At 37.8% G+C, this 12696-nt stretch overlaps 1 protein-coding gene across 1 annotated transcript in view; it reads left to right on the forward strand.

Annotated features, from left to right (window-relative positions):
• Positions 1-9942, forward strand: part of tspan15 (tetraspanin 15) — a 41130-nt gene extending 31188 nt beyond the window's left edge. Inside the window, exons 5-8 of the mRNA XM_080885634.1 lie at positions 1097-1213; positions 3842-3892; positions 4260-4373; positions 8253-9942. Of these exons, the coding sequence (XP_080741760.1) occupies positions 1097-1213; positions 3842-3892; positions 4260-4373; positions 8253-8393 (423 nt within the window). The 3' untranslated portion in view covers positions 8394-9942. The remainder of the gene's footprint in view (positions 1-1096; positions 1214-3841; positions 3893-4259; positions 4374-8252) is intronic.
• Positions 9943-12696: the final 2754 nt, after the last annotated feature.

The raw sequence follows: 12696 nt of genomic DNA on the forward strand, positions 1-12696 counted from the left end.
TGTTTAGGTTTCTTTAGTCTCTTGAGAGTTTGCAAAAGAAGAGGGCAGTAAAAATGACTGGTGCAGCCTCTGCAGCCACTTGTTGATCCCACAACATGTGGCTGCAGGTGATGACACATAATGATTCACTGTTCTTGTGAAGATGATAATTTCCAAATTTGATGCAGGTCAGTGAAGCAGCAAATTCTCTTTGAGTATTCCAAATTAGTCCTTTTATCTCCTCCTGGTGAAGTATTTTGTATTTTCAGGTTTTCTTTCGAAATGGGAATATTTTCCTCAGATCTGAATATTAACATAAATTCTGATACATGGCCTGTGATGTACGAGCCACCTGTCCGGGTGGTATCCTGCCTCTCACTGAATGACATCTGAAATGGGCCCAAAACCCCCGTGACTCCGAATTGGATTAGTTATTAAGGAAATGGATGGATAGACAGATGGATGGACTTGTGCCGGAGTCGGCTCTGAGTATTTTGTACACAAACAGGCCAGCACTTTACAAGACAGGGACAAAGATGCATCCCCGAGGAAGAGCTTACATTTCTAGTGGGAAGGAAAAATGCACCTGCTCTTAAAAGTAATGAAGGAAGTAGATATAAGCAGGTTTTTGGATATGTGCAAATATCACAACACCTACCGACCTTTTCAAGAATGTGGTAGAAGGAATGAAAGGGGGAAGCTGTGTTTGCACAGTCAAATAAATTTGCCACCAGTGGAAAATTGTATTTGGATAGTAAACACAGCTGCATCTGAATGTGAATATTGATGGTATAGTTTACCTCATTTGTCTTGTAAACAGCTCAGTAAAATATTTTGTACAGGGAAACGTCACTTCTTCAGGGGAAAGCCCTTCAATCTGCTCCTTTGAAATTCTGGCTGAAAGGAAAAGTGTGAGAGAGAATCAAATACTAACCGGATGCCAAATGTTGTTAATTGTGATTAATTTCATCCTAAAATGCTACTTTTGGCATCATGCCAGCACAACAGAATGAATCATGTTCACATAGTTAGTTACTTATTGACTCTCTCTGTCTCTCCTGTGTTTTAAAACCACTTTCCTTTTCCTTCTTACCTTTAATATTGTCCTCTTTGTCAGTTTAAGTGTTGTGGAGGTGAAGAATTTAAAGACTGGAAAGTCAACATGTACCACAACTGTAGTGCGCCTGGTCCGTTAGCCTGCGGTGTCCCATATACCTGCTGTGTTACTACTAAGGTAGGTGTCATTATTGATGGTCTTACCACTACATCAGCTGGTACAATATATGCTTTTCTTGTTGCAATAATACCTCTTGTATTACCAGTTTCTATGCATGATGCTAACTGCTTCTGCCTCTTCTGATAATACTGCTATAGCACAATTTATGTTCAGCTACTACATTTAAAACATTTTTATTATTATTATAATTACAAGTACATATTTTACATGGTATATAACATTTAAATTATGTTTTTTTTTAGAAACTACTTGTGGGTAGACTTTTACATCCATCATGGGCATGAATGTCATGGAAATTTGGGGCATTTAATGGTTTCTTTGAACAGCTTTTGTTTTTAATGACCGGGTGGGGGGGGGGAACAAGAATTGGGTGCACAAGTTTGAATTTGAACTTATATTGCACTGACTACAACCAGTAGTTTTTCTTTTATCAGCATTAAAAAGATTTATTTGACAGCACTCATCAGATTGACCAATATTCAGAACAAGGGAAATCCAAGGAATTCAGCAAAAATCTAAAGTGGAGACTAGTAGATTTGAACAAGTTGGAAAAGTCGCTTGGAGCCATTTCTAAACAACTGCAGATCATCAGTTCATCAGTTCAGACGGGTCTATGTAAGCACAATTTATCTGGAAGAATGCCAAAACTGTCATCATCACATAAGAAGAAATTGGTTGTAGGATGTTCAGAATAAACCGAGGCTCAAATCTGGTGTGAACTGGAAGCCATATGCCTTTTGGAGAAAGGTTTTATGGTCAAAGACTGAGCTTTTTGACTATAGTGACAGCTTGAGGTTTTCAAACTTTCAACTGTCAAGCACGATGGTGTCATGCTCTGGGGCTGCTTTGCTGCCTGTGGTACATTACATCACACAGAGTAGATGGAATAATGATCGATGAGTACCTCCAAATTCTTCAGCTTCATCTCAAATCAACAGCTAGACACTTAAAACCAAGACACAGATGGGTGTTCCAGCAGGACAATAACCCCAAACACTCATCAAGACTGATTTGTGGTTTGAAATGTTGACCAGTTTAATATATGTGTGGATTTGAGAAAATCCTAAAATACATTCAAACTTGTAAACCAAATGTTAAAAGACCAAAATGACACTGGCATTTATCATCTTAAACTGTATCTCATGCTGACCTATTTTTAATGGGGTCCAGTTATAAAAACATATGAAGCTAGAATACATTAAGTCCCCTGTAAAAGAGGATTGCACATATTTAACACACCTGTCTCTTCACTGGAGTTGATGAACACTTCATGCTAAGAGGTTTTTAAAAACAATTGTGTAGATGTTTTGTGGCTGCAGTGGGAATGAACAAAGTCTGATTAGTTAAAGCTAAAGATTCCAGGTTTGCTGTTGGGTGATATTCACGTGAAAATACGTGAATAAATGGCTTAATGGCTAAAGTGTGGCGTGAATTTATCTTGATACATCCTCATCTGTCTCATGAGAGGGTTTTTGATCTGCAGTTGTGCTGAGGAGAACTCCCAAAATCCCACGCAGCTTCACTTCTGAGAGACAAATTACACACTGTGAGATGCTGGCATTTTATTTGCTCAGGAAGGCACCTTCTCACTGAGGGCATGCAGTCTCACAATCACAGTGGGAGCTGAAGATCAGAGTTAGATACCAACTAATCTGTAATTTTATCATGTTTGTTCCTGAATTTGTTTTTTTAGTTTTGGATTTGTGTGTGTGTGTGTGTGTGTGTGTGTGTCATTAAAGCTCTCAGACACACAGGCCTAAAGATCTGTCGGCGACACCTTCCTCAACCCTCAGCCCCAAGCAACTGCTAAACAACTGAACTTCTGATTTTCATCTGCAAAGTGGTTGGCATTAAGGAATGCACATTTTTCTCTAGTGCTCGGTGGCTGCCAGTGTCTGTGTGTCTGGGTCTTAAAGTAATAGCTCTTGCATGCAGAGTGACATTTAAAATGCACCTCTTCACCCTATATTGTGATTAAGCCTTAGCCATGGCATGTGCAGGCAATTTTCTCCACCTCTAAGTAGCAAAGGCTCCCTGTAATCTGTACACCTACACTGTCCAGTAATTATAAGGACAAAGAGAACAAAGAGAAAGTCTCGAGCTAAACACACAACAGTTTGACGAACTGTCTGAACTAATGAAACTGATCTCATCCGACATTCTCTAAAATTTAATTTTATTTAAAGGTTTCTTTGTTGGGTCAAACTTTTTGTTAGATGTTTAGATCTATCTTTCGTTCGTTAGTTCGTTCTTTCTTTCTTTGACTAGGAGCATTTTTATGTGGAATAAAAATGGTCTTGACAAACTGTTTGGCAGAGAGAAAATAGCAAAACGATCCCTACCTGCCAGAGATGACTCACATAAGTGGCAACGGATGCTGTAGAGCAGAGCATATATGCCCTTAATGCAGACTTATCTTTGCGAACAAACATGGATATAATGATTTAGAGGTTTATTTTTAATTCCACTTAATTTTAGTTTTAATACAACAAGATGCAGGCTGCAGGTGACTCTGTTCTGAAGATAAAACCGTTAGATTAGATAAAAGCTTTTATTCTCCTGGCTGTCCCCACACTGTACAGCTTTCTGTTAATTTTCATTTGAAACATTTTACTTCTCTTTCAGAATAATGAAGTGCCCAACACTATGTGTGGGTACAAGGCCCTAGATGACAAGGTAAGACCACCAAGTCATAAAACAAAGATGAGCTCTTCCCACTTTATTATGTGCTGAAATATCCATTGTGACTATTGTGTGCTTTATATCCACAGAAGGTTCATTTAAACTGGGAATTGCAGACAGAAAACTGGCAGTTGCTGTCCTTTTTATCTCATTGACAGCTGAATGTTTCTTAGCAATAACTCTGGGTGTGCTGTGTCGCTCTCACACAACTGAGGACAAGTGTCAGATAATTAAGTAATGGACTGGTCTTATTATAAGCAAGGAACAGAAAGTTAAACAGTTGGAAGAAAGGAAAGGGAGCTGCCTTTGACTTTTTGTAGTTTTGAAATTGGACTAACCACCAGTGTTCTGTGTCCCACAGCATCAACCACTGCCTGACATCTATACCAGAGGCTGCACCGGTGCATTCATTTACTGGCTGCTGGACAATTATAAGATTATGATCATACTTCTGTTTTTGATCCTAGTGCCTCAGGTATACACACACACACATACACACATACACACACATTTGTACAGTGAGATAGTGATACAGATGCTTTACCTTTCTACTCATTTTTTACAGGTTAGCTTTTCCCATTATCTGTGGCCTTTTCTTCTCCTAATATGTTTGTATAGGAGTGTTCATGCAGAAATGAATGAAAGACCATGTGCTTGACTCTGTTTGCATGTGCAAATATTTACACTCATTTTTAATGTGTTTTATCCCAACTGTGACTCACTTTGTAACTGTGTGTTTTTAAAAAGTTCGAAACAAATACAGTTATTATTGCGGTGACGGGAAAGCTGTCGATGGTGGGTACAAACAACAGCAATTAACTTCTTCAAAAGGGTGTCTGAATAAAAGTGCGGCGCTCTGGAGGGGAGGGGCACAGAGTAGAGGCATACATCTTTCAATTGTTGCCCATGGGACAGAAAATGGATTTAAAAAGATGCGCTGAAAAAGCCTTTTAGAAGCACAATTTAACATAAAACATTAGCTGCAAAAAACAGGCTGGTTTAGTATGATTTACCTGAGACAAGGATGACTAAGTTATATTTTAATGTGTAGCGCTATATATGAGGAGTTATTTATGTCACTTTGTAGCTAAATGAGTTTTATTTTCATTATTGGTATTTATTCCCACCATGGATGTTTATGGAACAATTACCATTTAATTTTACTTTACCTTTTTAACAATTAAATGTTTAAACTCAATACAAAAGTATAGACAGATGTACAGATGGGCAAATAGATAAATAATGTAATAAAAGTCTCAACAGAAAGCCTGTTTAAACAAAACAAATGTAGACTAAAAAGACTGTCTCATTGGCCTTTATTCATGTACGAGGAACAACTAAAAAATTCTGAGCTTGTAAATGGAGATAGTCAGCAGCAGTGTCTTTTGTAACAAGATGAGATAAATAATATGGAGCATGGCCACTTAGCACTCTGTGTGTAAATACAAGAATTTTAAACAAATGCTAAAATCTCTTGGGAGCTAATTTATTGAGTATAAGGTGGGAGTGTTGTGAGCTTGATTTCTAGAACGTGTTGTTAAATATCAACACGTTAATAGTCTGGATGCAGTATTTTGTACAGCTTGGAGAGATTATCTGTCAAAACCGGTAAACAGGGTATTACAATAATCTAAGCACAAATGCGGGAATTGTTGTTTTTTTGTGGGGGGGTTTTTTGTTTTTGGTTTTTTTTTTTTTTGGTTCAGCTGCGCAGACCAGAGAAGAATTTAATATTGTACCGAGATTTCAAACACTGAACTTTACATTTGAAACAAAAGAAGCAAGAGCCGGACTGATTTTAGGATATAGTTCAGGTGCTATAATTATTGCTTCAGTAAAGTTGGCATTTAATACAAGGCAACTGCTAGAGAGCTAAACCCAGTTAAACAGTGGGTCCAGCTGGTGAAGCTTAAAAGACATATATGGTTGAATGTCATCACCATAGAAATGATAAGAAATGTCATTAAAATACTAAATGATGCCAGCTGAAGCATGTAGAAAGAAAATAATACTGGACCCAGGACTGAACCTTGTGGAACCACACAGGTTAGGGAGATAATGTTAGAGGTGGCCAAACAGAGAGTTTTCATGCAAGGTTGTACAGTTTTTCAGTTGACCTTTTTGTGATAGGTGTGGCTGCAGTGATGTGTCATTTGTACTTCAGATTTTGAGAACGCAAACTTGTATTTGCTTCTGTATTTACCAAAACAGCTTGCAGAGACTTATAGAGTGTACCTTTTAGAGCTCAGTGGAATAATAATAATAATGGATTGGATTTATATAGCGCTTTTCAAGGCACCCAAAGCGCTTTACAATGCCACTATTCATTCACACACTGGTGGAGGCAGCTACAGTTGTAGCCACAGCTGCCCTGGGGCAGACTGACAGAAGCGAGGCTGCCATATCGCGCCATCGGCCCCTCTGGCCAACACCAGTAGGCAAGTAGGGTAAAGTGTCTTGCCCAAGGACACAACAACCAGGACAGAGAGCCCAGGGATCGAACCGGCGACCTTCTGGTTACAGATGCGATTCCCAACCCCCTGAGCCACGGTCGCCCCGAATAAATCATCCAAAACCCAGATTAGCAAATGGAATAAAATGGAAATTGCTTCACCCCTTAGGCACATCTGACAGCTCCACAGCCTTAGGAGAGATAAAATCAGCTGTGCAGTTACTTGCTGGTCCAATTTATTTAGATTTGCTTGGACCAAACAGGCCATAATAAAAACACAAAAATTAACTTTTATTTTAAAATATTCTGTCTGAACTTAAAATGGACCAAAGATTTTCTTTTTAAATCAGACTTTTGTTCTTTTCCAGCATTAAAAGAACAAATGCACACTATTCATTCACTCTGCACACCTTATACTCCTTCATCCTTCCCTTTTCTTGAACCAGATTCATTTGGTAGTGTGGATGTAACAGCACAGATGCTGTTTTTCATTACTTTGCCATTTCTACCCTCATAAATCCCATTTTCAATCATACATTTAATAATCCACACACTCTGGCAGCTATGAATATATGAATGTAGGCTGTGCTGGACTTTAATAAGCATGTTGAACTTCACTGAGCTGTGCAGAAGGTGTCAGTCGTCTGGTTCATTACACAGGTGCTTCTCTTTTGCTCTTTGTCACACATCCTGATTTCTCAGGTGATGCCCAACATTTAATCTGGTGTCCCACTCTGTCAGATATTTGAGGTTACTTACGAATGTTTAGTTCCAAGTGGAAAATTTCATTTAACTCAACAGAAATCTCTATATAGCAGGACAAGTCATTTTCATCTCAGCTTCCAGTTTAGATTCCAATTGTGTGTATTTCTGGACGTGTGGTTAGTGTAGGTCTAATTAATAAAAAATAATAAAATAAATATTAAGCAAGTTTTATTCAAGACATATTAAAATGGAAAAAAAAAATACACACAGTGTATTTTTTGGCTGTGAACAATCCAAAAATGTGTATGTGATTAAAAGTACCTTTGTTCCTCTCATTTCTATGATTCACTGAGATTATTCTGACAAATTTCACAATCATGAAAAAGCAAATGGAACGAATACCAGCTCTAAATATAAATAAATAGATTAAAGTATTGCTGATATGTGTGCTTTTGTTATCTGAGATGTGAGCTTAATTTCTGGGATGCGTTTGCAGAGTAAGTAGAAAAGATTTTTTTGGTGAAGGCTGTGCAGATACTTGTCAGCTATTCCTCAAAACTGCATTAGGCACAAACTTAAACGAGTCAAAAAGAAAAGTCAGAAATGAAAATTAGAAAGCCCTTCCTCTTCTTCTTGCGTAATCTTTTTCTAAGTCATTACCATAAGACAAGCACAGATATTATACATAAAAGCCTTTTAGAGGGTTTATCTCTTGCATGGACTTTCTTGGCATTCACAGACCTGTATTTAATAATTAGCTGATTTCTTTCAGGCCTAAAAAACAAAAAACAAAGCTGGGAGGAGGTACAGGTGTCTAGTTTGCTAGTTCTCGTTTGGGAAACAGAAGCAGAGAGATTTCGCACTCAATTTCGTTGTGTGGACAGATGTGGCAGTAGTAGTCGCGTGCCCTTATTGCAGACTGTATCTCTGTATCTCTGCAAAGACAAACTCAGAAGCATACAAAGCAGCCTGATGTTGCTTCAGGTGATCTTTCAAAGGATGTCCAGTTTATCTAAACACACATTTCCTTTGTTCCTTCCGCCTCACATCTCTTCTTTTAATCTCTTTCTCATATCTTACATTAGGGAGGCTTAGATACAAGGTAAAGACACAAATGAGACTGATGAGAAGCAGCCACAGTCACCTTTCTTCCACCATGCTTATTAAGATTCTCTCTCTCTCATTCCCTCTGTCTAGTTCTTCGGTGTGCTAGTCACCCGGATATATATCACTCGTGTTGAAGACATAAGTGATCAGTATGCTGAACCCACCGAAGATGCACGACGTCAGAAAGGTCGCTTGGACAAATGGTTCAAATGTATGCCAGAATGGGACTGACAGAAAACTGCAAGTAGCGAAGAGATCTGATATTCAATTGTGCTTTTTTTTTCTTTTTCTTTTTTTCAGCGTCCACTGTTTTACTTACTTTTAACAACTTTGTTGAAATACAGTGTACTAATGGTGGAAAATACTCGTTTAGATATGAGCTTTTAACTGCAATGTGCCTAACATGGTCTCAGGGATAAAGACAAAATACAAAACAACCACTTTTGTTTCTTTCTTTTATGTGAAATGAGTCTTTTCCAGTGCAACACACAATCACAGTTTGTGGCGTTGCCTTAATTTTGATACTTTTCTGCCCCTGTTTCTTCTGTTGATTAAACCATTGCTTGACCTTTCTAAATAATCAATGCTGAATTGGTATTGAAGTGCTGGTATGCATAAAAATGGTCTAAAATGACTTTTTTTGTTTGTTGCTTAAAAACAGCTGGTCAGTTTACCTTATTTGTATCTCCTGATGTGTCCAGGACAAGTGTTACCTATGATGCTCAGATGTATTACAGATATTTTATTAAAGCAAAAAAAACCTTTATTATGAAATACAATTTTGTCAGTGGAAACAGAAAAAAAAATATGAATCTTAGTAAAGTGGCAATGCCATAATCTCAGGGTGCCTATAAGCAGCAACCTTGTCTTTTAGAATATTGCCACTGCATGCCAGTTTGAATACTGCTGTTAGTAGACTTGCATGTAGTATGTATCCTACTCCTTATTTGTGTAGTGGTTGACAATCAGCACAGTACAACTGTCTTTAGTCAAACAATTATGCAGTGGAAATGACGATTTGTGATTGACATGTTAGTCATGATTGCATGTTTTCAAGCTGCCTTTTCACAGAATAGTGAAGTTATAAAAGCAGCACTTTAGATCTGCCGTGGCCAAAGCTGCGGACGTGGCACAAATTTTGTTTCCTGTAATTTGCCGCTTGACTTTTTTTATTTAGCTTTTTTTTTACATGTTTCTGTGATCTAATGAAGAACAATTTGGGGCGTTTCATAATTTTCAAAGACTTTTATTGGCAAATAAATCAGATTTATGTAAACAGTGCCTGTTTGCAGTGTTGACCCTTCGTCGTAACAGCTCCCTCTGGCATGCTGAATATCAGTTTCTGAGTTCATGAGTATGCTTCTGATCACTCTGCGAAACAGTATACAATCACTGTGAACTGCCAAAATTGAAGCAGTAAATTGTATGAAGAAAAAAAATTGCGCCACTGCCAACAACAAAAAACCACATGATGCCTAACAACAGGTTCAAAGGGAACAATACAGAGATATTTCCCACTGACTATTGTTGTGTGGAAAGATGTAACAGGAGTAGTAGTGTGGCCTTGTTATTTAGACAGAGCATCATTACAGCAGAGCTATAAGTGTAACTCACTCGGTAATGAGTGTGGGTGTAGCAGTATACAACGTGAGGTATAGCGACGTTTATTTACCACTAATTACCAGCAGTAAATCAGTCACAGAGTTCTTCCTGAACATGGTGAAATGCTTGGAAGTATAGTCGCAAAATGTCTGTACAACACTACCATGAGTTCCCAGAACCTCAAACTTCACAAGCTATGGAAAGCTGACTGGTAACCACACTCCCCCCCCCATATATTGCTAATATGCTAACCACATAATAATAATAATGGATTGGATTCATATAGCGCTTTTCAAGGCACCCAAAGTGCTTTACAATGCCACTATTCATTCACACACTGGTGGAGGCAAGCTACGGTTGTAGCCACAGCTGCCCTGGGGCAGACTGACAGAAGCGAGGCTGCCATATCGCGCCATCGGCCCCTCTGGCCAACACCAGTAGGCGGTAGGGTAAAGTGTCTTGCCCAAGGACACAACGACCAGGACAGAGAGCCCGGGGATCGAACCGGCGACCTTCCGGTTACATAGTGCACATTGGATTCAAACTCATACCTTCGGTGACTACCTCCCTACTACTTGTCAAAGTGACGTCACCGAACATAATGCAACACCATTGGTTATTTCTCAAGTTAGCACGACGGTTCAGTGGTTTGCACTATTGCCTCACAACAAGAGGGTCCTGGGTTTTCCACAGGACCTCTAGTTTCTACACTGGGACACTCTCTTGCAACATAAAGCTCAAAACCTAAAGTGTTTCACATACTTAAAGTAAAATAAAGGTTAAAAAAACAGATTGGTCTAAATGAATTAACATTGTAGAGAAGCAGATATTGCTTTACAATATATTACAGCTTATCGTCATTGTGGTTTTACTATTGACGTTTATATATGCACTTGTTATGACCTAACTGAACAATGTGAATTTATTGTACTGTTGAACTTCTTGCGTCTGACGTAACATCAAACCAGAGACCGAAGTTGGGTTTATTTTTTTGTTTGGTTTTTCTTGGGGGGGGGGGGGGGTTTGTTTGTTTTTCTTCCTTTGTCAGATGTACACATTATTATCTTTAATTTGTATCTATTCCTGTAATATATTATACTGCAGCTACATCATGGCTAAAGCACATTTGCAATCGTTTCAGGTTCCACTCAGTTCTTGCCTTTAATTATTCGACCAAGGTTTACAGAATATTGCAGTGGTCCAGAAAATTTTTTGTTTATTTATTTTTTTGTTGCAAATTACATATTTTATTAATTAGGTGTTGGTTGAGCTTGCGCATTTGTAACTACTGGCTGGTGTATGTACTCTGTTGTATGGGGGTTTTATTATGTGTTACAGTTATTTTATACTCTTTACTGTGAGGATGCGTTTAGAGAGAATCAGTTTCAATATAAAGCGACAACAGCTTCTAGCATTAAGGAAATTATTTTTTTATGATTTGATGCATTTAAAAATGAAAACTATTTTTAGTTACATGGATTTAATTACATGAATGTCACTCAATGTGCTTCGTTTGTCTGCTTCGTTAAACTAACGGTGCTAAGGGAACTATTTTGGCTAATTAGTTTGTCACAACTACATTTTTTTGGAAATTTGATTGAAACTGTAATGTAAGTTAAATAAAAATATATTGACCCAGTTCACCGTCCATGTGATATAACAATATATATGGGTAGTTCTGTTATTTTCATATTCATTATTTGTCACTGGTTGTATAAATATGTACAAAGGTGGTCTCAGCTCCAAAGTTTATACAGTGTTGGAAAGACTGCACATTATAATTTGAAAGTATGTTTTTGAAATGCTTTGTTGGGTTTAGGTTGGAAAATAAAATGATTAAAATATTTTAAGAGTCCTGTTGTTTGTCTTTTAGTGGACTGTATTTAAGGAACAAACCACAAAAGCAACTCAATCACCAAACATCTCCCCAAGTCTACACCCTTTCCTAAAAATTGTCACCTCTGGCTTAAACATTAAAACCGCTTTAAAATTATAGTACTCAATAGGTCGTCCTGTGAAGGTATTTCGGGTGATGCTGTATAAATGATTGTTGATATCATACTGTGTATTTTCTAGGCCAGGCTTCATCCTGAGTTTACAGCTGTGTGTAAATTTTTCATGTTGAAGTATGTGAGCATCTACAGACAAAGACGGAACAGATGAAAAATGTAAAAGTTCCTGAATTATTTCCATAAAAGTCTCCAAACAGAGCCAGTTCTTGTAATAATTCAAGCTGTCACATTCAGCTCCACTGTTACAAACCGTCACTAATGCTTACATGTAAAATGCCCAAGAATGGTCCGTATAACAGGACATTCATACCAAAACATACGAGACAACATAAGAATATTTTATTAGATTCGCATTGGAGAAAGAAACCTACTCGTTGAATTGTTTGTTTGGTTTAAACATAATATCAAAATAAGTAAACACATTTATCAAAGACTCAGGCTGAGTGACAAAAATCTTTGTTGTGTTAAAAACAATATGTTGCAATAGTAACATTTTACAGTATATTTAGGCTAAAACAGTGACCAAAATTTGTGGCACTGAAAACCTCTAAAATTGAAAGATTAGTTTAGAGTCAGTTTATTTCTAATTTTACTTTTTACATTACCAAACAGTGCTATACTAGAAGCTTCTCAAACACAAGCACCATGTGTACATGACGTCTCTTCTGTTTTACACATTAGAAGAGTTTATGTGAAAAGAGCAGGAATGTCCACAGAGGCTTGGTGTTTATCTGTTGTACGATCTTTCTTCCTCCTGCTCCTGCTGCTCCACAGACTTCCTGCTGAATCGAACCCATTAATATTTTACTTCGACCACCACTCAGGACCAGAAAGTTATTTTGTTTTATCACAGAAAGAAGACACTTTGGGGAATGATCTGAAAGCAATGGCCATGTTCCACTCACCAAAACGATATAAAT

Source organism: Rhamphochromis sp. 'chilingali' (genome assembly GCF_963969265.1).
Source record: "Rhamphochromis sp. 'chilingali' genome assembly, chromosome: 6".
Classification (NCBI taxonomy): Eukaryota; Metazoa; Chordata; class Actinopteri; order Cichliformes; family Cichlidae; genus Rhamphochromis; species Rhamphochromis sp. 'chilingali'.